The sequence below is a fragment of the Gavia stellata genome, chromosome 4 (assembly GCF_030936135.1).
Source record: "Gavia stellata isolate bGavSte3 chromosome 4, bGavSte3.hap2, whole genome shotgun sequence".
In the NCBI taxonomy this organism is placed as follows: domain Eukaryota; kingdom Metazoa; phylum Chordata; class Aves; order Gaviiformes; family Gaviidae; genus Gavia; species Gavia stellata.
The window spans coordinates 7,477,628-7,504,339 of NC_082597.1; the positions used below are offsets into that span (position 1 = coordinate 7,477,628).

General features: G+C 44.2%; 1 protein-coding gene across 2 annotated transcripts in view; it reads left to right on the forward strand.

Moving 5' to 3' along the window:
* Positions 1-421: 421 nt before the first annotated feature.
* Positions 422-26,712, forward strand: part of CAMK1D (calcium/calmodulin dependent protein kinase ID) — a 233,833-nt gene continuing 207,542 nt past the window's right edge. For both annotated transcript variants that reach the window (XM_059816627.1, XM_059816626.1), the window contains exon 1: positions 422-513. In XM_059816627.1, the coding sequence (XP_059672610.1) occupies positions 422-513 (92 nt within the window). The remainder of the gene's footprint in view (positions 514-26,712) is intronic.

The window sequence follows — 26,712 nt, forward strand, 5'->3', positions numbered from 1 at the left end:
TTTTCGCGGGGTGGGTCTATCAGGGACCAAAGTGACCCCAAGACGGGGGTGCGCGCAGCTGCTGCGCGGGGCGCGGAAGGAGGGAGGGAGGGAGGGGGCAGCCCCGCGAGTGACTCCGCGGGGGGGCGCGGAGGAGGGGAGAGGAGGGGAGGGGGGGGCAGAGAAAGTTGGGAGGAAATAGCCCAGGAAAAGTGACACTCGCGGAGCCCGCCGGAGCGCGGAGGAAATAAAAGCGGCGGCGGGCAGGAAGTGTGAGGAGGAGGAGGAAGAGGAGAAGAAGGAGGAGGAAGAAGGAGAAGAAGAAAAACCACCACCACCACCAGCAGCAGCCGCTGCTGCCGCGGCAGAAGAGAAAGCAAAAGCCGCTCGGTGCCGCCCGGCGCGGCGTCCGCGGGGCTGCGCGGGGCTGAGCGCCGCGGCCATGGCCCGGGAGAACGGGGACGGCGGCGGCTCCTGGAAGAAGCAAGCGGAGGACATCAAGAAGATCTTCGAGTTCAAGGAGACGCTGGGGACGTAGGTGGCGGGGAGCGGCTGCGGGGGGGAGGCGCGGAGCGGAGCGGCGCGGGCGGCGCTGTCCCTTCCCCGCGGGGATGCGCGGGTCCCCCCCGCGGGTGGGTGCGTGCGGGTGCGTGTGTGTGTGTTTTCGCGTGTGCACCCATGGGTGCCGCTCCGCGCCCCGCTCATCCATCCGAGCAAGAAGTCGGGGCGATCTGGGATCGCGGAGAAAAATATAAGCGGGGGGCAGGAGCTGGGCTAGGACCCCTCCTCGCGGCCCCAAAAAAGAGAAAAAAAGGACCAAAAAGAGTGTTTTAAATTATTCATAGAACGAGGAGACGGGGAAAGGCTTTTTCTTGATAGTGCAACTGTAAATAAATGCGGTCTGACTTGCACGCTTTCCCCTGAAGCCGATGGCTGCATCTATTCGTGGACAGACGAGCAGAAATAATCGGAGTGGATTGGATGTGTTTTAGCTACGATGCTTAACTGTTGTTGGGGTTTATTTCTGTTATTTATAGTGGCGGGGCATAAAGATTAGTAAAACGTTAGAGGTTTTTTTTTCAGAAGGCTGAGAATAAACATGCGCAGATGGTGCAAGGGAGCGGGGTGCGGGCTGATGCTTTTTTGGCTGAGCAGAGAGTTTTATTTTTGTTAAAACAAAATTTTTGCTTATAGGATATCGTAGAGGTAGAGAGCCAGGAGTGCTGAAGGAAGTCAGCATATGGGCTGCTGTATGTATATATGTTGTAATAGAAGTTCAGTTGTATTGAGAGTGTGCTCTTCGTTGCTGTGTCCCCCCTGCTTTAATTGCAACTTTAAGCACGTCTCAAAATGAAGCATCGTTAATCCCATGTAGTGCTTTTCATACTCTGCATGCCGCTTCCAAAATACGGTTGAACAAGTTTCGACTGTAATATTTTAGTTTCTTTCTGCTTCCAAGGGAGGGCTCTCTATAAACAGAGTATTTCTGGCTGACGGTCTCACTGATTTCCCGTGAACAAACTGCGAGTAAGAATCAGGCTGGTCGTTTAATATGGAGGTGGGTCACGCAGCTCCGTTGTGATGAGCAGATAGCGTAGCCCTCAGAAAAACACTGACTTAGCAAATCAAATGAATATCTGTCCAGGTCTTTGAAGAAGCAAAGTGCAGCGTAAGAGCTAAGTGTTATGGTGGATTCTCGTCACCTGCATCAAGTTTTTGCTGTCAGAATTTCCTGCCAGGAGAGACGTGTCCCTGCTTGTCACCTTAGGTGGGCAGTTCCCTTCCTGAGCGAAGGGGTGTTAGGCAGGAAAGTCTTAATCCGAAGAGATTCGTTAGAGCAGCAGGACAGTTTGCTGTGGTTGCCATTATACAACTCTCTACCATCTTCCTGGTTATTGTGTGTGAAGCCATCTGCGAGGGTTAATTTGTGCCACTGAAGAAGTCCGGAAAGAATTAATGTTGTGGCCTTGATGCCTATCCCACTGAAGTTAATGGGAGCAGGTGTAGGTCCCAAGGAAGGTGAAGCTGGTCAGGGTTAATAGTTACGGATATTAGCATGGCTGTTGCAAATTAAATTCATTAAATATTGCCAATTAGGGTCTCAAAACTATTAACCCTTGTCTTAGCCTCATGGTTTGGTTAGTGAGTGGAGGCTGTGAAGTTTTTCAACTTGACTTAACAGTCAATCTAGAAAGTTTCAGAAAATTAAAATAACTGGATTACAAACCTGGGCCTCTATAAAGAAAATAAAGCTGTTTTCTTTTCCAGGCATAGCCATATTAATTGTGAATGTATGTGCATTTAGCAGCCTACACATCGGTTGCCTTCTGGTTGTGCATTCCTTAGTTTCGGAGAGCAGGCTGATAATTAGAAGATTTGAATCTAAGTTTTGGTTCTGTCCTTGGCCACCCACCAGCGCAGCACCTGCAGTTCCTCCCAGCTCTGGTGTGACTTACCAGGGTGTGAAACTTCTAAAAAATTTAGGCCATCACTGTGCAAATCTTTAAAGTACTTTTTCCATTCCTGCTGAAGGCAACGAAGGTCTGTTCACTGACTCGAGCTGCAGAGACACAGGGTGCAGGAGTCCAAATGATGGGACACATTCTTAGTTATTGATAGGAAAGTACTTAAATAGGAATTAAGCAAAAGTCTAAATACCTTTAAAGCATCTGGACTGAAATGTTTTCCTCTGGCATTATTTAGGAGCAGGGATGAAATCTGCTTTGATCCCTCCTGCACTGTAATGCTGAACCATGTTGGACATCCATTGGTTGATCTCACCATCTAATAGATTTTTCTCTAGCATGGATGGGCTTGGAGTGAAAAACTTGGTGTGTCAGATGAGATGCACTGCATTAGTGTAGTAGCTGTATTTTGCATTTCTCTGCCACCTTCCATTTCAGGGTGCCAAAGTGCTAAAAGCACTTTTAACTGAAAAGCAGCCCTTTTTCATGCAGCTGTCTTAACTGCCTGTGGTAAAACTGGTTAGAGAAAGAAAAGCACTAAACCCCCAAATCAGGGAATAAAGTGAAAGAGAAACTTTAAAAACATTTTTTATTTCAAGTGCATTGATTTGTGAATGTTAAATCTATGTGTATACTCTATTAATGATTTGTTCGCTGGAAAGAGTCTTTCATCTGAGTAAAAGCTTTCCAGCAGATCTTTAACATGGGAGAGTTGAAATTGCTGGAATTATTAAAAAGATCCTAACTCGGTTAATCATTATATCATTTGGGCTTCAAGGAACCTCTAATGAGTACCCAGCTCTCTCTTCCAGAGCTGGAATTAATTATTTACATGTCCCTGTAAATCACTTCCAGCCACATTGATACTGAAATAGGCATCTTGAATTGGATGTCACCTCCAGATGGAAGAAAGTAGCCCTTCCCACCCAAAGAATTGTTTCCTTTGGTGGCTGAGGTCTGTGTTGTTTGCTCTGCTCAGTGCTGTTGGGCAATAGTGTTTTTCTAAAGAAGTTACCAGCAATGCAGTGGCTGGCTCAGATGGTACCCAACCCTGTATTTACCCAGTTCTGTATTTACGCAGTCCCTAAGCATGTGTCATCTTAGTTTGTGGCCGCAACCTCTTGGGTACCAGAGAGTCAACAAAATATTTTGGTAATAATAATCAAGAAAATGTAATCTATTATAAATAAAACATAAATATATAAAATATATTTTATATGTTATTGTATATAAAATATATATAAAGGTTCTGATCCATTTTTGGGCTGCTTCAGTTTGGCGGTGCCAGTCCATATAGGACTGCAGTAACAGGGCTGTGACCCACGCTCTGTATGTGCAGGTTCAGTGGGTGCCTCTTCTTGAAACTGGACCTGATCACTACTGAGCCATTGAAAGTGAAATTACAGATCCTGAAAAAGTAGCTGGGAAGAAATACACAAAGTAAATTGAGGCTAAAATAAAATCATAGCACTGGGTCAGATCCTCAGCTGATGCAATTTAGAGTCCCTTCCAAGTCAAGACAGGTAGGCTTAAGGAAAGCAGAGGATCTGACTAAATGCTTATCTTTTTTTAAAATTCCACAAATTTACCTATTGTAGCTCTACTCAATTTGCAGGCCTGCCTGGAGAGGGGGATTTCTGCCCCAGCCCTTGAGAGATGTGAAGTTTCACAATAGCAGGAATCTGATAAGAAGATGAGTGATCACTGAAATACCATTTTTTCTCCATATTTAAATTATATTATATCTAAGGCATTTTAAAACTCAGATTTTGACATTCCAAGAAGTAATAAGATACAGCATGCCATCCACCAGCCAAAGAGGAAAGCCTCCAATCATTTGGTCTGCCTAATCAGATCAGCCCTGCATTTCTAAGGTATCTGTCATTAGGCCTTATTGACATTACAGTTATGATGAAGATATAATATTTAGAAAGGCTTAGGCTTAGTAACTATGGAAATATTGGTGCTGTCTTAAAATGATGCAATAGATTCCTTAAAGCTTAGTAATGATAACATAGGGAGTTGCATGGATATAGCCATAACATAGTAAGAGCTGGGTGGGAAGACAAATACGCTTCAATGATGTGTCCAGTACTTTTCTAAAATACAGTATAGAGAAAACTTATAGGCAGTTCTGTTTTTCTCAGGGGCTCTACCGTAATTTTTGGTTCATCTGTGTCTCGTCTCTCTTCCATACTCTTACACCATTTGATGGGCTCCCGGTGCTCTTCATGACTCTTCTGCGCACCCATATGTGCTCATTTGTGCTGTGAAATGCAGTCACTCTATGTCCTGCTCTCACATCTATTTTCTTTCTCATGCACACACATTGTCACAAACTCCCGTGCACCATCTCCTGTATTTTTGTCCTCTCGTGCCCTTCATGGTATCTTCCTCTGCGTGCAGTCTCACACTGACACTCGGGCTTTTCACGAGCGGGTCCACCTCACGTTCCCATCTCTTCGTGGTTGCTCAGACCTTCGCAGGAGACAAGGTGACATGCCTTGTCCCTACCTCAGACCAGGCATTCAGCCTCAACTTCGACTGATGAGAAGACACTGGTGGTAATGACAGGTCCTGGCAGAGCTGCCCCACATGCGTTTGAGTTGCCATGTAGAGAGGAGGTGCTGGGTGGTACCAGTAGGGTCAAGATCTGTTTGTCTCTGGTCAAAGATCTTCCTTTCTTATCAATTGTGTGCCAAAAGCACTTGTGTTGGATTCAACACGTCAAATCATCACTGTTCAGCTCTTTAACTTGAGGCATCATGCAAGTTACTCAATTGTTTTTCCCTTCTCATTTTGGAAATTCTCAAGACGTAAAGAAACATGTTGATATTTGTGCTTCCTCTGACTCCATACCCCCTGTGAAGATTGAAGAGTTTGTCTGATTTTCGTGTTTCTGCTGACGTTACCAGCAATTTCTGCCTCTCTCACGACACCCCCGTGGGGTGGCAGTGGCTCTGTTAGACTGTTTCATCTTTTTCTCAGTTCAGTATTTTCCTTTTCTTTTAAATTACATTACAGAAACATTTCACATTAAAAAATGTGTTCAGGGGAGAAAATACAGCATCCTAGAGGGCTGAAGTTAAGGCACACGTTTCAGGGGGAAGGTTGATGAACCACCGGGGCAAACTATGAAGGCAAATGGTTCCCATCTCCTCTGGGATGATTTGCTGGGAGAAATCCTTTTGCCATCTGAAAGCTCTGAGGCTTCATGCAGGAGTCACCAGGAAAGAGCCTCTTGTCCGTGTTTACAGAAGAAAATGTTTCGTGGTCATTTCTGACCTTAAGATCTGTAACTTGGGGAATCTTACCATCAAAACCACGTGGGGTTAGGGATAATTTGCGCCGAGAGGTGCATGGTAACTACAGCACCTCTCTAGCATCTGTGGGAGGAGGCGTGAAAGGTGAAGTCCAGGTATTAATGTTTAACTCAATGCTGTGAAACAACTCAGATGTTTTGGTTTGTGCACTCCATATAGGGCATGCAGAAAAATACTGTTAGGACGCCTTTAAGGCGACACATTTGTTTTAAGCGAAGTAATCCTGTTTGCTATTGTGTGGCATAGTTTACTGTCCAGTGTGTTCTTGGAGGCTTAAAAATAATGACTCCCTACTATTTGCAATGTGAATTGTAGTATCTTGTAAAGTAGATTGTTGGTCTCCCTTGAACGGTTACAGAAAATAACGGGTTTGAGTGTTCAGCTGGAATTGAAATGGGGGAAAAAAAGAAAAGCAAGATGGCCAATGGATTTAAAGGCTGATGGAGAGGATTGGGAAAAAAATCTGCAGCCATTGGTGAGAAAGGATTTTTGACAGCTCTCCAAGCATGGTTCATGGGTGCGTTTTGGACAGTGCTCGTTTGGGGCAACAGTGTAGCATAAAGATCAATTTTCTTTCATCGTCTAAAATAAGATTCCAAAATACTCAGTAATCAAAGGCTTTCACATAGATACATCATTTTGGAGACACGCAGTTTGCTGGGTTGTCAGCTCACGTATGTGCTCACGCTTCCTTCTTGAGCCTTATTTTCTACTAGTTTTGATGCCATACCTCTTTTGCCCTTGTCTCTTTTTCCACGGCTGTTCTCTTTCAAGCACATCTTTGTACTGTCTGAGCTCCCTGCTGCCAGAGGATACCTGCTCGCCTGTGCAACCAAGACCGGCAAGGTGACAGTAAGATGTTTGGGTAGGGTTGGAATTTGCGTCCCCCCCCCCCCCCCCCCCATTTTTTTGCACAAGGATTAGGAAAATGTGATCCTTGCCTAGGCCAAAAGTCAGTATTACTACTCAGGACCTCAATATAACCAATACTGAGTCCACACTGCTCTTTGTGTAGATGTGAGCTGAGGGCAGAGCATGCTTAAAAATATTGGCACTTTTTGTCAGCGGCAGAGGTAGCTGACACCCAAAAGCTCACAACAAGTGAAACCCAGAGGGTCTGAAGACCTGGTGGAGAGGTAGTGGATGGAGCTGAACCCAACTCTTTGGAGTCCTGTAGTAATCCTTTAACCAAAAGTCTATTCTTCCCCGCACAGCCACAACACAGTGGGTGTGAGAACCTTCTTCACCGCCGCTCCTGCCATCTGGAGCAGCCTGTCTGCTTCCTTCACCCTCCATCTGCTTTCACATAGGAGCTGAAATATCTCTTTATGTATTTTTTCCTTCCTTTTTGTCTCTTTTTCTCTCTACCTTGGTGACTGACCTCAATTATTTTTGTTGTCCTTCACACACGATTCTCCTGACTACGTGCAGAATATTGGCTGGAGTTATTTAAACCTTTCAAGCATCGAAGGATATAATTAATACTGAATAAAGTTGTATTGTTTTGGTTTGCTTGGCAATAACAAGCATTTGTAATAGGATTCTGAATTTATTGCCAGCAATGGTATCCACTTAACCGGTGAGTCACAGTTTATATTCATGATCACTTAATAGGACCTAATTTTCTAGTCATTTTAGATAGCATGAAAACAAGTTGGAACTAAACAGGTATTGTTAGTAAACAGGTAATCAGTGAAAGGAGGGATAAAAAGTTTCTTGGGGCAGCGATCTGTCATTTTCGTTGGAATTCAAACCACCTTGCATTTCAGCGCTTTTCTGTAAATAATAATTAACAACAATAACAATAATTTGCAAACATATGTGTGTGATTGGGCTGTTCTTGAATGACAAATAGCTTAGCGATCAGAATAATCCTCTTTTCTAGAAATCATATTGCTCCTTAAAACCTATCTATCAAATCTTAACACTGATATGTTTTTTTGTTATCTGACTTGGCAGTTCCTATAATTTTCCTCTGAATGTTGTGTCAATCATTTTTTAAAAAGAAAACTATAAATAACGGATTGTTAATAAACTTTTCAAGGCCCTTCACTGATGTTTTCATGTTGAAAGCTGTGTATTGAGTTTTATGCCAGAATTACTCACCAAACAGATTGTATGAGGTTAAATTAAAATAATACTCTTCAGCAGAATTTTTTGGCTGAGTTAAAAAACTTTTTTTTTAACACTGGGTGTGCTAAGAAAAAGCTACTGGGAAGCTCTCTTTTGGATCTGATCTGTGTGTAGAACAGCTGAGCACAGGGCTGGAGATCCTCTGTAACAATAGATCACTGATTTTGCTTGCTCTTTTCCTGGGCAATATCACATGTCACATTTAAAACATCAACAGTTTTGGACAAGTGGACTACATAACCATGAAGATAGTTCTTAAAATACCTTTTTCAAGAGTTGAAAGGGGAAGAAGCATGAGAGAGAAACCATGCTGGCTTAGATGTACTGAGGATTTATTTTGATTTTTGTTTTGATTTTCTTATATTCCCAACTGAGGATAAACTGAACAGTTTCAGTCTACTTACAGTTTCCAGGAGGAACAAGAGGGAGGTGCTTTTAATGATGTGAACAAACACCAGCATTTACCATCAGCAGCATAAGGGTGCAGCACCGTGGCATCTCTCCCCTAGACCCTTTCCCTTTGCACTCTTTCTGCTCGCCGTGGATTCTTCTTGCTGTCCTGCTCATAACGCTCTCCCTAATTTAGGTTGAGCATTTGAAGGTATGTTCTTTCAAGCCTGAGCACCCAAAATTTGGGAATTACATCGATGCTCGGTTGTCAGAATCCAGAGGACCTAGAAATTTCATCCGTGGCTGACGGGAGTGGAGCGAGGTCAGGACCCGTGGGAAGTCTGAGGTCTGGGAGCCTTTTAAGCTCCGTAGTTGTTTTGGTGAGGGTTGGTGTGGCAGTTTGGAGAGTAAGCAGAGTAATACCATCCTTGTTCATCAGCGGTGGGGTGTGAAGGTTTGCAGGTCTTCCTAGGAGCTCCAAAGAAAGGGTTCCTCAGACGTGGCAGGTATCTCCCTTAAGACAGTACCACCCAGTGCTGCAGAGTCATTCTGTAACGTTGGCGTGTTTTAGCTGAGCAGCGTGTTTAAAACCTGCCTGCTGCCCTGATGGCACATACACCTGAGAAATATGGCCACTCTTTTCCCACCGGTCACAGAAATGGCCAGGCTTTTGGGGGTAGTGGAAAATAAAACAGCATAACTGCTCATGGTGATTTTAAAGATTTGTGAAGGCTGAAAAGCCGGTCTGTATTTGAGGGTTGGACACTAGCAAGTGAAATATGAAGGGTCTAAAATATTTGGACTTTTTATTACAGTGACTTTTATTGGCCTCAAATGAGATAAGGCTCTGTTGTGCTAGTATTACAAACACCAGAGTAAAAGACTGTTCGTACCCAGAAGAACTTTAAATAAATAAGACAAAAATGCTAATGTTGTTTTGTTAAAGACGAGACAGCCTGTCACTTGTAAACCCAGAGCTGAGCCTGAATCTTAACTCCAGCCTTATGCAGTGGACCATCCTGTTTCTTTTAATAGCGGGCACTGTGTCAGCACCCATGTCTTCAAAATGTATTTATTTATATGTGATTCACCCAGGGTCATCACATATAATTAGTTTTTACTCGTTAAGGTTTGAAGATGCAAAGCACTGTCTGTATGCTGTTGGTAACAGCGTGGGCGCTTTATTGCTCTGTTGTTTCCTAGATGCTCAGAGGAATCGAGGTCTTCCCAGAGCTACAAAGAGCTGGAGCAGACCAGGCTGTTCCTGGGGCAATGTGGGATCGCTCCCAGCAGGATCCCATCCTCCCATCCTGGCTTCAATAATTCAAGGGACCAGGCTTCAACTTTCCAATCAAACTCATTAGCTGTGACCCTGCCATCCTCCCTGTGATGGGCAAGGGCTGAAATGAGGGAAACTATCAGATGTAAAACTGTGGAAAAACCAAAATGATACAGAAAGAGCCAAACAACATAGAAGGGAGCTGGGAGAGGGGGAGAAGAGCACTTAGACGATTTGCAGTGGAAAACTCCTCTGGGGAAGGCACAGGTTGCTAATCAAATTCAGCCATAGTTGAGAGAGACTGCCAGAGCATCCCTGGATAATCCTTCACTGTTATATTGAGTTGGCTTGGAGACATCCTCCCACTGCTCGCTCTTGTCTTCTCCTGCCTCTCAGCGCAAGTAAATCAGTACAATATGCCCAGCCATGAAGCCTGCAACATTTTGGACATTTCAGGCACAGCCGAGTGCTCGGTGTGTGCTGTCAACAGCAGAAGATACTGTGAACAGATCAAACTTGTTTCGTGCTCCCTACCCTGTTTTCTTGCAGAGTACCTGAACAAATTCAAAGGCTTTGTCTTTTACTTTGGGACATTTTATAGCTGGGGGCTGAGATACCGTAAAGACTATCTAAAGCTCTGAGATCATCATCAGCCTCACACCTCTACATTAATGGGATTTCTTGCCATAGGGGTGTAATTAATTTGTTCAAGAGACGCAATATTTTTTGAGGGGAAAATATGACACTGCTGAACTTCTCCAAGGGCTGAGGATGATCATCATAAAAACACCACCTCCTTCGCTGAGTCCAAGCCACGGTGGTTTGAGACACCTTCTCTAGCATAATTACATAGCACCCTGAATATTGCAAAGCAAACAAGCTCTCCTTCCCAACATAAAATTCTCCCAAACGTAAAAAAAACCCCACAAAACAACACCCCCCCCCCCCACTAGAAGACTGCTGCACATGTATGCCCTTTGCTGGGAAAGAAGAGGGAGGCAAACAACATGTGGCTTGTTAGCCAAGTTGCTTGATGCACCATGAGAAGATGCTCAGAAAAAAACATTTATGGAGCAGAATAAGGGTGGGACTCCTGTTGGCTGAACGAGCCGGGCACTGGGGCACAAGAGGAATAACTTAGAAAGAAGGGAAATGTCTCATGTCACAGATTTGACTTATGGCTTATGCTTTTTAGGAAGTAGGAGGCTATATATTTAGAATTTGGGGAAGAATGTACCAAGAAATGAGCTGAAAAAACCAGGGTTCTCAAAAGCATGTAGACACAGGACATACAGGGAGGCTTCTGCTCTTTGGTACGTTAAGGTGTATCTGGAGTAATTTTACTGACCGATTTTCCTGGCCGTAGCCATGTAATTTTTGTCATGGACATAAATCCTGTGCTCTTAAGAGAGACCCTGAAAAAAAATTCTCGCAGAGCTTTGCAGGCAAGTCCATTGAATGAGTTTCTCTGATGAATCTTATATTTTTAACGGAAAGAAAATAAAGACATTCTAGGATTCCTGAGTGACAGTTGAGATGATTTGTGTCCATAAAGCAAACATGTGCCCTTCTGGCACTGCTGAAAGAGAACATAGCAAGTACTAAAGCTGAGAGCATGCTTGTTCTGCAGGTGAGTGGAGCTGCACTGGGGGAAAGCCAAAAGGGAGAGGTCTCGGGCAATGCAGAGCAATGGGATTCAGGTACAGGTAAATGCCAAGAAAGACTCATCTAAATGGGGTGCTTTGAGCTTAATTGACTCAAGAGACAGCTAGGTGCCCTGCTTGTTCATGAGACACACAACTGCAACAATTCATAGACATGGGTCCTTTGGACAGGATAGCTCATACGCTGCACCAAGCAACACTTAGTCATTGTCAATCAAGGGCCACTAAAATGACCGGCAGCTTCAGTGTCAGTGTTTGCTTTGGAGATGGTGTGATGCTGTGACATCTTTATCTTGCATTGCCATGTGGTTATGATGATGGTGTAGGAAGCCTTTACATACATATATAAATAGATACAGTGTATGTGTATATATAGTATTTATATATACACACACATTAAAAACACTATTTATATAGTGATACAGAGTGATACATAGTGATGTATAGTGATATATAGTGCTAGTTTCTTGCCACAGAGCATGCTGTTTGGCTTCATTAATACATGCATAGAGAATAACTTGTGCCATTTGGTAAAAGCTGTTTAAGAGCATTGTGAACATGTTAGTTTATTTAGTTTGAGTTTCTCATCTTATTTGGGTTACATTTAGGTGAAGTCAGGAGAGTCATGCCTGCTTACATTACCTAAGTTTCATTATCCCTAATAAAGGGTCTCATCCAAAATGCGGTATGAGGATATCCACAGAGATAAGGAGGTATTTGTCATTGGATGCAAACTGTTTTTAGCTGATTTCTAAATGCCTTTGTCTATGCAGATTCTTAACAGATGTTTTTCTGATGCCTTGTGTCCTTCCATCTACTGAGATAAGACTTGGGTCCAACCAATGGTCTATGGTTTTGCTTTTGTTCATGAGTCAGTTGCTTTCAGCGATGGAAGGGGGATAGTGGCTTTTTCCTACTCTGTCATCTTTAACAAAGATGACTTTGGTAGTGCTCCAGAGCTGCTGCAATACGAGGTGTTTGACCTTGCTCCATTTGTGACTGGAGACCATGGAAAGCTCTCAGAGGCAGTCTTGGCTCTGTGATGCCCCAGGTCCCCCCCAGCCCTCTAACTCCACTTCTGAGACACTTCTGGTAGGTCCTCTTAAATATTGGAAGGAAAATGCTCACTTTGCCTAAGATTTAAACAGGAACTGTGTGGTGCTCCCTCGTTCATTTAGCTAATGGGGGTGAAGCCAGTCAAATAAGAAGAGCATGATGGTCCTTCCCTCTCCTCTTCTCCTCCGTATCCATATTACCTGTTACGCTGAATCACCGCTTTCCACCCCTGTCTGAATCCTGCACACCTTGGTGGGGTGCTGTGCCGTAGTCACATCCCGCAGGTGTGCACAGCTGGGAAGCACAGTTGGAAGGCAGCAAAGCGTCTTCCTTTGGGTCAGTTAAGGGCTTTATTTGTTTAGATAAAGCACCCTTCACATGGGTAAATGAAGGCGGTGCGGAGCAGATGAGTCTGTTAGACTTTTTCGGGTGCAAACCTGACCGCAGCAAGTGGAGGGTGAATTAAGTCACATTGTGCTTTATGTTAGGAGGTCTGTCTTGGATAGCCCGTGAGGGATTCCCCTCCATAGATGGGGTGGTTGAAGTATCTTCACTGACTACATTTAACTCCGGTCTGCACCACCGCCTGTAGGGTGATGGCAACTGCTTGTTGCCCTCTGCTGCTGTACGGTTATGGCTCGCAAAGTCGTGTCGATTAAAAACCCACCCTGCTAATGTCATTGTGGTGGTGGGTACACTAGTTTCTGTAATCAATTCCCTTTTCTGCTATTATTTAAGCAATACGCCTAGGGATGTAACAGGGGCTTAGACATTCTGGTACTTTAACACTAAGGCAAAATATGGAAGATAGGGAAATTGGTAGTAAAAATATTTAAAAAAACCCAGTTTTGACTTTGGAATGTGTCTGTAAAATGTCTTCCTAGAGGTGTCCTTGTGTGTTGGCTTAGCACTCTGAATAGATCTTCCTGAAGTCAGAGGGTAGCACACAAAAGCACACCAGGCCTGTTTCTCTTCTGATTTTCTCTTAAATCATTTGTAGCAGCACAAACTGACTGTAAAATTCTGCCTTTGATGTTCACAGCTTGGAGGTTTTGCTTTGGGAGTCAAGAAAAGCCTATACTACTCAGCAGCACGCTGGAACAGCAGCATTTTATGCTCCTCACGCTCAGGTTTCAAACTGCAATATAAAGTTACAAGGCTGTGGAGGAACAGGTTGCAATTCCAGGACAGAAGAGGAAGGGGCTGAGCATGTCCCATGGGGTGGTTTGCATCTTTTGCCAGCCCAGTTGTTTGCAGGGATGTGCTGTGAATTTATTTAATGAGACGGGTTAAAAATAGTCCTCCAAAAAGGAGGTGGGGGAAGGGGAGAAATACAAAGTACAAGAAGTTTTATTTCTTTTCATTCCATAGATGTTATAAATCAGCAGGGAAGCCAGTTAGATTTTTTTTTTTCTTCTATCTTGCGTTGTTAAAAAATCATCAGCCGCTACACTGAAATGGTTTGCAAGAGCCACTTCACCAGGAACAATTTCTGACTGAGAACAATAAAAATTTGGTAGATGCCAGGTTGAATTAATGTGTCAGTGGTTGCTGAATTCAACTTAAGAGCTGTAAATGGAACCAATCATCATTTCTTAATGAGATATATGAGAACAAAGAATCACAATGCTTGAATAATCTGTCACATCTCTATCAATGCTGCTTAAGCAATTATTCAGTTTGTTCAATGGTTTGACAAGGTAACATGACAAAATCAATTTACAAAGCAGATTAAATATAAATACGCAGTGCTTTTTCCCCAGGAATGTCATTCTTAAAGCCTTATGGTTTTTGTCCTTACAATCCCTACCCAGTCATCTGTTTTCAGTGGTACTGCTTGGATGAAGTCCTATATGGCCCAGAGTGACATTATTCACCAGATAATTTGTCATTTATCCATCTCTGGCCTAATGAGACTGTCATCTGGGCCTTGGTAAAAATGAATGATGCATTGCTCCAATATAGAGTGTAAGTATGTTTTTCACTTAGTGCTAAGGCTGTATTTTTCCGGGGTCCTTAAGGAAGCCTGACCTTCAGCCCTTATTAATGCTTGATGTAAATCTTTCTGAATATTTTATTCGTTTGGCAGCAAACATAGGGGAAACTTGGTATGAGTTCCCTAGGAGCTACATAAGAAGTGTACACAGAGGTGATAGGATCATCTATTTTAATGCCAAACCTTTCATCATGTTGCAACGGACTGTGACTGGGATGGTCCCGTCCCTGTTTGTAGTGACGGGTATCTGCAGCAAACCACTGATAACAACAAGTTACAGGGACCGTTGCAGTGGACACTAAATGCCATCTTCAGCCGCAGGAGTTCACTGGTCTTATCCTTTTCTTCCATAAACGAGTCCCCATCTTTGAATGTGCTTGGGTAGCATGGTGTGATGTAGCTGTGGTGCAGAAGAGAGTATTTTTCCCCCGTTTGTCATCTTTTTCGTGGGGCACTCAAGAATATAAGATTTTGGTTCAAAAAAATCCCTGTACAAATAACTCTGGGATTCCCTCAAGTCCATTTGTGTTTTATATAGTCTACAAGATGCCATTGACGTACCTAGCTGCATATCTCATTCTGCCTCTAATGTTGTATGTTACCGTGTTCTCAACAGAGATGTCGTAAACAGCTTTTAGGGAATCGTGAACACTTTTCTTTTCATTTCAGGCAAGGTGACAGGGTTCCCAGCAGCCTTTTAAATATACCAGAGGATTGTGTCACGGAGGGCATTTCTTAACTTATTGTTGCCATATGACTCCCATTACTAAAGTTTCTGAGCAAATCACTGTCCTTACAAAATCTGTGATACTGAAAACTCATATGCTTGTATTTTTGCTACATTTATGCATGACATATGGACGCCCTGTATCTGGTTACTCAGTTTCTGCTCAACATCTTGTCTTTTCTGATGACTGTTGGAGAATCTGAATACATACGGTATTTCCTTATTTATTATTGGTGTTGCTGCAGCCTTTGTCTTGTGGTTTGTTGGCTAACTGTCAGCTACTCATGGCTTCATTAAGAAACAGATGTACAGGTCTACACGTTGTTTTTGTAGCTGCACTTTTGACATATTGTAAATGTCCTTAATTGATTTTGTTCAGGATAATACCATCTGCTGGCATCTGTTTCTGCTGTGGCGTTGGCTGAATACTTGTGTGTATCATGGTCTAGAAGGACAGAGTTTCAGCAAGGTATTATATAATTTTTTCTCTGAAATAAATGAAAGCAGAGTTTGAACATTGGGCAACCTTATATATACATAATTTAATATATAGATTAATACAGTTTATTCCAAAAAACATGTTTCAGGCAAGAACCGGGCTCTGTGTCCACGTTGGTCTCTCTTAATTTATTGTCGGTGTGTCTGCAAATGCATCAGAGCTCCCAGACTGGGAGAAAAGCAACCTTTGGGTTTATATTTGGGTGCCCTTGACCATGGAAGGATGCGGAATAAACTTTTAGATCTGCCTGAAGCCTCGACATGAAACTCTGTCTAACAAATAGTCAAGATAAGTCATCTTTAAACATCACTTACTTTATCAGTAAGGTTGATGGGCTTCTTGTCAGCTTTTGACATAGCCAAGTGTGTTTTGATATGAAGCTTTTGGTGGCAAAAGCAATACTGGACAGGCACTGGATGAGATGTCTGCTGAGGATGCAAGTAGGAAAATGCGTGCTGTCTCCTGAGAGTCCAGAACAAAATTCTCCTTTTTGTGTAACCCACTGTCATGTTGGGTTTAGCTCTCCATCTTCAGTTTAGTCCTTTTTATTAGATGGCATCAGCATTTATGGTAGATTTTATTGCCGTCTATGTCTGAACTGTGAAATGCAATAGAAATTCCGTTTCTCGGCACACTCTGTCTCTGGTCATGACAAGTGCAGGCAAGCATCAAAAAGTATCTAGGTCAGGATTTATCTGTAGTGGCCTAACTCTGCTCCCAATAAAAATAGTGAGAGTTGGCCGTTGATGTCAATGAGGCAGCGTTAAACCAATTTTGAGATGCTCATGAAGCCTTTAGCTCTCTCCACACTGCTCACATACAGTGGCAACAGGGAGGAGAAGTGGGGTCATGTAGGGAAATGAGAGTCCTCCAAATGCCATTGAAGACATGGAGATGGGCATGCTTAGTGTTTTAATAGAAGTGGGTCACCGGTCTGAAATATCCGGTGTCCCAGCAAGGCTGGATTGTCCTTGAGCTGGAGTTGTCTTTGTAGTAATTCATACGGGCAGGATTCAGTAGAAAACTTAAATATAGAGAACATTTCTGGCCGTGCATGTGTGTTAGAGCTCACATGAGGGTAATTGCAAAAGCACAGGTTCTCCTTTTACTTTGCAACCAGTTTCTTTGGCCCAGTGTCCTTGCTGTTGCTGTTCTCCTGGTATTGGTACCCCCATGCTGGTACCCGCAGCTGGTCAAAGCACAGGAGTCAGCCTTTGTAAAGTCACGAGCTTTGGAGATGATGTGGACTAGTGGTAGAGGCATTAATTGGGTGGAAGAGCGCTAGCAAATGATTTGGGAGACTTGGGTTTCACTTCTGACTGTGCCACTGGGCTTTTTTATGACCTTGGAAAAGTTGCAGCACCTCGCTGGCCTGGTTTCCCCATCTGTCAGTCACCGACCTACTTTGTAACTCACTTTGAGATCTAACTAATTAAAGCTTGCTATGTGAGATGTGCAAAATGTACTACGTAAGGTGTTGTTTTTGTCATGGTAATATGGTAAGGTTCTCCCCAGTTGTCCATAAGATATATCTGAGTGTGTTTGGAACTGGGCTGCAATGTTGGTGTTTTGCAGGTGATGCTTTGTGTGGGACACGCTTCTGCAAGAATCTGTTCCCTTTCCTAAAAACAGCACTGACTCCAAAAAGAGGTGTACTGCCCCACCTCAAAAACACTAGAAATGGGACAAGAGAGTGAACCCAACTGAAATGCATTTTTTTTCTGAAACCATTGTTATCTTTCAGCGTGCTGGGAATCCCAGCAGGGCAGAACGACCTTCCAGAAATGTCTCTGAGCCTCGAACCTGCTGATGGGCTTTCCAGGATTGGTTTGCTGGTGGATGGACATTAGGGAGAAAACTGGAAGGAACTGTAAAGCTGCAAGGCAGTTTTCCCTTCCTGTGCAATCCAGGTTATAAGTGGGAGTCAGAAAATAACAGCGGTTTTAGCATCACGCTGCCAACAGAATGGGATTTGCAGAGCGGTGGATAAGGACTTGTACTGCCCTGAAGAGCCCTCTGGTGATAAGGCAATGTGGTCTTGCCTCAAAGATACGTCTGTAGCATTAGTGATGTATTAGTTAATCACATTTTTTAATGTCTAACAATATTTGTGCCTCTTGAAAATCAGTCCAGTAACTGAAGTCAGCATGGCGAGTTGCCACGGTGACCCTGAAGCAATAAGCTTTTTGAAACACCTTCAAAAAACAATTAAAGCAATTAGAGGAATGTCTTCATTTCCATGTCTTCATGGGGAAAAAAAGTGGTAGCTGTGAGATGCAGCAGGAATAGAGTTGTGTTTCTAGTCACCGCAGTGTTACCGTTTTAAAAAGCCTTTTTGTAGGCAGAGTGCATTCATTTTTTTCTCTGAATCTTGAAAAAAAGTAAAGTTAGTGCATAAATTGGAAAGCAGGCTTTCATTTAAGCTGCATGATTTCGATCTGCTGGTGAAGGCTGCTGCTGTAGAGCATTCATCAGAAAAATCTCCAAGTCTAAACAGTTTTATTATGCAAAGTTATATAGTTGGAAGGTAAAACACTCTGTCTTTTTCCACTTTGAAGAACAGTGCCAGCTGATGGATGTCCTGTCAAATTTCTCTTAAGCTTGCAGGGAAGGTGAATAGCTGTAGGTCTCACTCTTCACCCTATGGCTGCTATAAGCAAGGAGCCCCGGGGAAAAAGGATGCTCAGCTGGGCCGTGGGTAGGAGAGCAGCCGTGCTCAAGAAACCATGTGGGTATTCTCAAATAATGTGTTGCATGAGGTGTGATTTAGCAAACCACTGACGTCTTCCTGAATTAGGGTCTTAATATTTGGATCTTTCCATTCAGATTTTATTAGCACAGCTTTTTACTTCTTACAAGACACTTCCACTGCTCCACTAGCAAAACATATGACAGCTGCACTTTCACATGAGCGTAGAGATTTTCCTGAAGTGAATTTTTCTTAGTGATTTAAGGAAAATCACAGTTCACTAAAACATTTATTAAGCTTCACCCTGTTTAGTGCGTGGTTAATTTGCTTATGCATACTGCCATGTGTGCTTATCCCCAAGCACACGCTGAAGTCCTATTAGAGGTGTGAAGTCAAAGGGACTTAAGCAGGAGCCAAAACATTGAGTACTTAATTGCTTTTTTGGTAGGTATGGACTGCTGAAAGGTGACCACGAATAGTCCTTCTGATTGGTTGTCCTCTGTATTTCTGTACGTTTCTATACAATGCAGGGGACCAGGTTTGCAATCCCACCCAGAGTTTGTCACAGCAGCCGTAAAAGCCCATGGTTTTGGGTGGGAGACCTCCCCAGCCACTGCAGCTGGGTAGGATGGGAGCTATGGATCAGACTTCAGCCCTGCCAGGACACTGATGCCAACAGGTATCGCCACCATTTTGCCCGAACTGGGCAGCCCCACATCTGGTGGGGACGGCTGGCCCTCTACATCCTGTGCCCACCCAGCACTGAGCCGCAATGAGCATGAATCAGAGCCCTGCAAAGTCATTTTGTAAAACATCACCGCAGAAGTATCTTGGCAGAGTGAGAGGGAAAAAACTATTTAGCTTAGCATGCTGTTGATGCACCATAAATATTTTCCTCGATTCCATAAAAACTGCAATAAGGCAACACCAGCCTTCATGAAATGCCCTTTAAAATGCAGTAAGAAAACTCAATATATTAATAGGTTCCTATTTAATCAAGCAATCCTTTAAAAATAAAATAAACCCTGAGTGCTCAGAAAAATAACTTTCCTCCATCACAGGCAAAGGAAATGTGCTTTTTATTTTTGGACAGCTTTAGGTTTTCTGGGAAAAGGACTGTAGCAGAAAGAATAACCCAAAGCAATAAATTGGGCCTTGAACAAAAACAATTTCTTCCATGTAATTTGGGGTTATTCTCATCTGAGGCTGTGCTTTAGGTGGACTGTATAAAACTTGGTGGTCTTCCAAAATCTTGAGGAAACACAAGAAAGGACACATTATCCCTTCACCTTGTGCATTGCAGGTTCTGCAGAGATTGTGAAAAGTACTGCTTTGTCAGACAAATCTGCTGTTTCCCAGGAATTACTGGTTTTTTCAAGGCAGTAAAGAGGCTGGGCGGGATTCACTGGATCTACAAGGGTTGGATGCATTTGCCTAAACTCAGGCATTCAGTGTCATTTGGGGTGTCCCAGGGTATCTGAAACAGCCACATGAAGCTGGCAGGGGTGACACTGGATGTGCTGGAGACGGGCACCCTACGGGAGCGGAAAGTTGGGTGGAATAGTAGTGAGGGTCTTAAATGGCATTAAATGGCATATAGGTGTGGTATACTTATAGGCAGCTCAGTAGCATCCCTGGACGCTGACATTTGGGTCCTGAGAAGAATGGTAGAGCAGAGTCCTGCATGACTGAGGGGGCTGGTGGAAACACCGCCATCTGAAACTAGTCCAAGATTGACAGAGACCAAAAGTCATTGCACAGGGTGGGGGAGGTGATCTACTGGTTTGAGGAGGTCTGAGCTGGGCGAATGCTGGTCGTAATACAAACACTGCCATAAGGGGTTTTTCTTGCTGGTTCACAGTCTTACAGGTGAGAATAAACATTTAATAGCTCTGGTGCTCAGTTGCAAGTGATTAATTAATCTGAAATTAGGCCAAAGGTACCACAAATTGGGCCACCTCGATCAACAGCCAGCTTGAAAATGTAGGTATGTGATTTGTCAGTATTCACCCGTGAGAAAACTGTTTGTGTTTCATGTTTCTGATCTGCAGCACATTGCTGGGACTATTGCTAGGCAATTAAATTAATGGCATTTTGGCTTGTGCAGGATTGGGTCCCAGGGATGGGATGGGTACAGCAGCTTCTTCTTTCTCAGTTGGATCCAGTCCTTTTACTGCACGTAAAATCTTCCATTAAATAACACCGGCAAAAATCAAAATTATTTTGGTTGGGTCTAATTTTATTCTTTTCACTTTTTTTGCTTCACTTGCCAGATTTCCAATTATCTCTGGAAACTTAAGACGACCTGCGAGGGTGGTGGTAGCACAGTTCTCTCTCCCTGGATTGGGCACAACTGAGACATTCCTTTAATGTTGGTCATTTACAAATAAGCTCTTGCAAAGAAAAAGTAAAACTGCACGTACCACTTGGGCAGTTTTCCTGAAAAACCTCTGTTGTGAGAATTTCATACTGGGTTTGTAACCCAGTGGGGAAATTGTGTGATCCACCACTTCTGCCCTGCAAAAGCAGCATCCACAGTAATTAAACATTAACTCTACCTTTGCTTGAAAATAGCTGTCATCATTACTCTCTGCAGTTGTGAGATTTTTTTTTTTTTTGCACATACTGATTATGAGCTTTTAAAGCACATGTCTACCCTTTGTCTCAGTTGGTATTTACACTGAAAGGTGATTCGGATCCTGCAATTTTACATCAACACAGCCAATCTGCTTGAAATTACTTCTGGATCATTATGCAGAAAACCAGGGATTTTTTGCTCCTGGGCTAGTAGTTGATGGAAGAGCCTGTTTTATGCCTTCACATGCTAAAATCGGCAGGAGGGGAGACTCAGCTGGCTGCGAACGGCTTTGGCTGGGTGTTTCTTTAGGGAAATGTGGGTTTTGGCAGAGGAGGGTCAGCGGAGGCGAGGGCGGGTGGAAAATGGAAACTCTGGCTCCGTAGCAGGGCTTTCTTCAGCCCATTTTCTCTGAACCACCCTCCAGCTGGCAAAATCTCCCTCCCGCTGTCGTGAGGGGATGGTCAAGTGCAGGAGCGATGGCTGGTTTTGGTCACCTGGTGCCTTGTTGGCTTTGAAGTTGTGTTACTGTTGTCCCTCTCTTGCATGAAGCCTTGCTGCACCGGTATTACGCTGCCTGGGGTTTGTGGATGGCTGGGGGCCAGAGGGTGAAAACACACAAGAATCAGAAAAACAAACCCCAAAATCCCCAACTCTAGCCAAATAAAACCAGAGGGAGGTAGGAGAGTGGGGGAAATATGAGTCATAGCTGGACATGCTGAGTTTAAATTGCTTCTTAGGTGGCTTTAAAGGAAAATCACTGCACAAAATGGTTTCATGGCCTGAAAAAAAAGAGAAAAAGAAGAACACAAAAAAGGGGAAAAAAAGGGAAAAAAAGGAAAAAAGAAAAAAGGAAAAAAGAACAAAAAAGAAAAAAAAAGTTTGATCATTCTTGGATTGCAGAAAAGTGAGCAGCAGTGATCAGCATCTTCATTTCCAGGGCTGTGCGAGCTCTGACCACATCATTAGATGGTTTCCAGTTCAGGGCTGGCCGATGTCCAGCTGGCGGGGAGCACGGCCGAAAGATCTCCTGTCTGTCTGTGAAACTTTGCACAGATGCACTGCACACCGGTCGAGCGCAAACTCCTCGCTTTACAGCACAGCCTGCTCTTTAAACAAGAAAAAACCATAAATTCTGAAAGACTAGAGGAAAAGCTCTGTCAAAACGCAGTGTTTGGACCCTGTAGCAGAGGTCGTGGATCCATGGGTCCTTTTCTCCATAGCCCAAGCTCAGCCACCCTCGAGGCATTTCTTAGGAAAGGTTTAATTCCCATAATGTGGGGCTGAGGAGCGGGGACAGGTCAGACATGTGCATCTTTTAAGCAGTAGCAGCTGAAACAAAAAAATAAAGTTATTTTCCAGATTCAGCAGTAATTACCGAGCACTTCCCATACCTTCTGCTCCCCTGTCCAAGTAGGAAAATTTCCTTTAAGTCTGGGAAACTTGCATAGTGCAAGTGTCAGGCTGCGTACCCTGGGGAATTTGTGATGATTAAGTCCAAAGAAGAGGCTGTTGGTGGAGTGAAGCTGCTTCTGTAACATTGAGCGATGCAGACATGAAGAGGCGAACTGTTTTTGCAGACGTGATGGGATTAGAGGCTGCAAAATCCAGCTTGCTCCTGAGTCTCCTGAAGTTAGTGAGCAACATGGGAAGAGGATGGGATCTACGGGTATCTCCTGCATGGCAGTCTTTAAAAAAATACCAAGTAATTTTCACCGTCCACCAGTTCTTCCCTCTTGCCATAATTTGTGTTTCTTTCTGCACGGGCGTGCTGAGCTATCGCGGGTTGGTGGCCAGCGTTCTGCGGTGATTTGCTGTGCATCTCCCCTCGACCGTGAGGCAGCTCTCAGGAGGGTGGTTGCCTCGCTCGGCTTGCGCGACAGCCAGAAACATGCTGGTTTTCTGAGGCTTTGATTTTTAACCTGACCGGCAACTGTGGGGACTGAATTATCTTCTTGGGGAGAAGGCGGCTTCGTGCACTGGCTGCGGCGCTGAGAGCAGCTGTGACTGCCTGACCCTGAGACAACTTAGCTCCTGGTTCATCAGATCTGGTTCATCTGGATCTGGTTGTAGGCTCAGTTTAATTAATCTTTTCCTCAAAGCAGATTAAATTGATTGCTTTGCAGAAGAAAAAAAAAAAAAAAAATTCCCCTTTGCATTTTTATTTTGGTATCCAGCTAGGAAACAAGAGAAATTAGGTGGATTCAGATGGTTTTCACTTTTAATCTTTATTCAAAAAACTCCAGTCCATCGGGTATGAATTAAGAGGCTGTAGTATAGACTGCCCCCTCATTTTTAATGATCCTAGTGTGACATGTCCTGCAAAAAAAGAAACAATAATGGAAACAAAAAATTGTTTTACAACCCAGTAAATGAAGAGAGATGACTACAGCTCAGAACCACTCTATCCTCTCCCTGGAAGGCCCTAAGCAGACCATGTATAATGAGTTGAAGCGCTGCTATTTCCATTTGAGACCTTTGTGCATGCACTGTCTGGTGTGCCAAGAATATCTTCTGCACCTGGGATGTGATGGATTTACTACACTTGTCTGGAGCTGGGCTTTCACGTGCTAGGTGAAATTGTACGGTTTTTTTAATGGATGCTTGTGAGCTGCATGTGTTCATACTGATCAGCACTTCTGAGATTTTGAAAGTCCCAAAAGTTTTGCACAAATTGCCAGCTCTCTCTTCTTGCACTTAGACAAAGTTTCCAGAGAGAAAGGATTTCTGCAGAGGGGAATATAACCTAAAACTGGAGCAGTGATCAATGAATTTGGGCACGGTGGCTATTTCTGTTTTTCTGTTAAGTTTTGGTCTGGGTAAAAATTGTTTTTGAAGTTAAGTATTTCACCTGGTTTGTTAAATCTTTTTTTTTAAACCTTTTTGTGTGATGCAAAATGAGAATGTTGCTTTGAAAAGGGAGAATTTTTTTTTTTTAAAACTGTGATCTTTTTTCCCAAGCTGAAACTAGTTCTGATGGCCTCCAAACTGTATGGTCTAATGGATGTAGTATTAATATTTTTTTTTTAACCCTGCAACTGTTTTGAATTTCATTTTTTCCATCTGATAGCTGAGGTTAAAGAACAGGGTATTCCTCTTTTCAAATCTGCTTTGAAATGCAGAGAAAGTCTGGAGGAAGGAAGACTTTCCCTTTGTTGAGGAGGATCTAGTTAGAGACCAATTAAGTAAACTGGACATCCACAAGTCCATGGGTCCTGATGGGATGCACCCATGAGTGCTGAGGGAGAAGTCATTGCTGGGCCACTCTCCATCATCTTTGAAAGGTCCTGGAGAACAGGCAAGGTGCCTGAGGACTGGAGGAAAGCCAGTGTCACTCCATTCTTCATAAAGGGCAAGAAGGAAGACCCAGGAAACTACAGGCCAGTCAGCCTCACCTCCATCCCTGGAAAGATGATAGGACAGCTCGTTCTGGGTGTCATCTCAAAGCACTTGAAGGAAAAGGAGGTTATCAGAAGTAGTCAACATGGATTCACCAAGGGGAAGTCGTGTCTGACCAATCTGATAGCCTTCTACCATGGCATGACTGGGTGGATAGATGGGGGGGGGCAGTGCATGTTGTCTACCTTGACTTCAGCAAGGCTTTCGACACCGTCTCCCACATCATCCTCATAGGCAAGCTTAGGAAGTGTGGATTAGATGAACAGACAGTGGGGTGGATTGAAAAGTGGCTGATAGATCAAGCTCAGAGGGCTGTGATTAGTGGCACAGAGTCTAGTTGGAGGTCTGTAACAAGTGGTGTTCCCCAGGGGTCAGGACTGGGTCCAGTCCTGTTCAATATATTCATCAATGACCTGGATGAAGGGATAGATTGTGCCCTCAGCAAGTTTGCTGATGACACAAAACTGGGAGGAGTGATGGACACACTGGAAGGCTGCGCTGCCATTCAGCGTGACCTGGACAGGCTGGAGAGTTGGGCAGAGAGGAACCTGATGAAATTCAACAAAGGCAAGTGTAGGGTACTGCACCTGGGGCAGAATAACCCCATGCATCAGTCCAGGTTAGGGGCTGACCTGCTGGAGAGCAGCTCTGTGGAAAGGGACCTGGGAGTCCTGGGGGACAACAGGATGACCATGAGCCTGCAATGTGCCCTTGGGGCCAAGAAGGCCAATGGCATCCTGGGGTGCATCAAGAAGAGTGTGGCTAGCAGGTCGAGGGAGGTTATCCTCCCCCTCTACTCGGCCCTGGTGAGGCCACATCTGGAGTAGTGTGTCCAGTTCTGGGCTCCCCGGTTCAAGAAGGACAGGGAGCTGCTGGAGAGGGTACAGCAAAGGGCTACGAAGATGATTAGGGGACTGGAACATCTTTCTTATGAGGAAAGGCTGAGGGACTTGGCTCTTTTTAGTCTGGGGAAGAGAAGACTGAGGGGGGATCTTATCAATGCTTATAAATACTTAAGGGGTGGGTGCCAGGAGGATGGGGCCAGTCTTTTTTCAGTGGTGCCCAGTGACAGGACGAGAGGTAACGGGCACAAACTTGGTCATAGGAAGTTCCATCTAAACATGAGGAGGAACTTCTTTCCTTTGAGGGTGGCAGAGCACTGGAACAAGCTGCCCAGAGAGGCTGTGGAGTCTCCTTCTCTGCAGATATTCAAAACTCTCCTGGACACATTCCTGTGCAACCTGCTCTAGGTGAACCTGCTCTGGCGGGGGGGTTGGACTAGATGATCTCCAGAGGTCCCTTCCAACCCCTATCATCCTGTGATTCTGTGAAATCCACTTTAAAAAATCCTGGGCAAGTGCTGTCTGCTGTTTTTCACTGCTGTTCACTGCAAGTAGGGATTCTGCAGGAGAGCTGCTTGCTATGAAAATTCAATTGCAATTTGTGTTGTTTCCATTTCCAGGTAACTTGCAAAGCGTTGATAGATGATTAGCAAATCTTTTGAATAATAAATAAAATAGCCAGGCAGGAAGTATGTCAACATTGTGCTAGCAGCAGCTGGCTATAACCACCTGTAATCCCTCCTACAGATGCATGCGTGGCCATTAATAATATGTATTGGCCAACTCTCCTGGTTCCTCTTGGCCATTTAGTTGCGGGAATCAGAGTGTGGCCTTCACCCATGTCTTCAGCTAATCCGCTGCCCTGCTCTTTCAGCCTAGGTTATTCAGAGATCTTCTTTTTCATGCCATACTCCCCCTCCTTAAGCTTTTTTGGTGGAATTTGAATCTGAAAGATGTGTTCATCCATGTGCCTGCTGAGAGGTGTCCCCCACCTCCGTCCTCGGGCGCGGTGGGTAGACTGCAGAAGTTATCTGCAGCAGCAGGAATACGGATGTGCTATGGGACATCTCCAAGAAGTTGGCAAAGACTGGTTTTCCCTGCTTGGCTGCTTGATCTCCTGCAGCATGTGTGAGCGTAGCGGAGTGATTCGTGCCACCCTCAGCTAACGTAAATGGCCCAGGGCGTTACTGGGTGTTTCCATATTGATGTGGCCAGACATAAAGGGATGAATTTACTCTCCTGTCTATAACTAGAGATGATACATACAGGTAAGTTTGAAATCCGGACTGCAGCTTATAGCTGACCATCTCCTTTCTCAGCAGTGCTGATGCTCCGTGTCCCTGTTCAGCACCCATTGAGCTGTGCCTGCTCTCCACATGACTCCTGAGAGGAAGCATTAGGGAGCTGTCGGACAGGGCTGCATTCACAGTTCCCTTTTGAAGGCTGGGCAAGACCAGCTTTTCAGTGGGAGATGAAACAAAAGGGCGCAAAGGACCTTGGGGTACTCCAAAGAGCTTTTATTTCCCGTCTGGTGATGTTGCCTTCACCCAGGACACCCAGGCTTTGCACAAGCATCCCCCAACCTAGTGCATGGCTTTTCCCCTGAGCACTGAGACCCCGATGTGATGGTGAATCCTTCCCCACCTGATAGTTAATCCTTCCCCATGGAGGTCAGCAGTGCTGGTGGCTGTGCTCA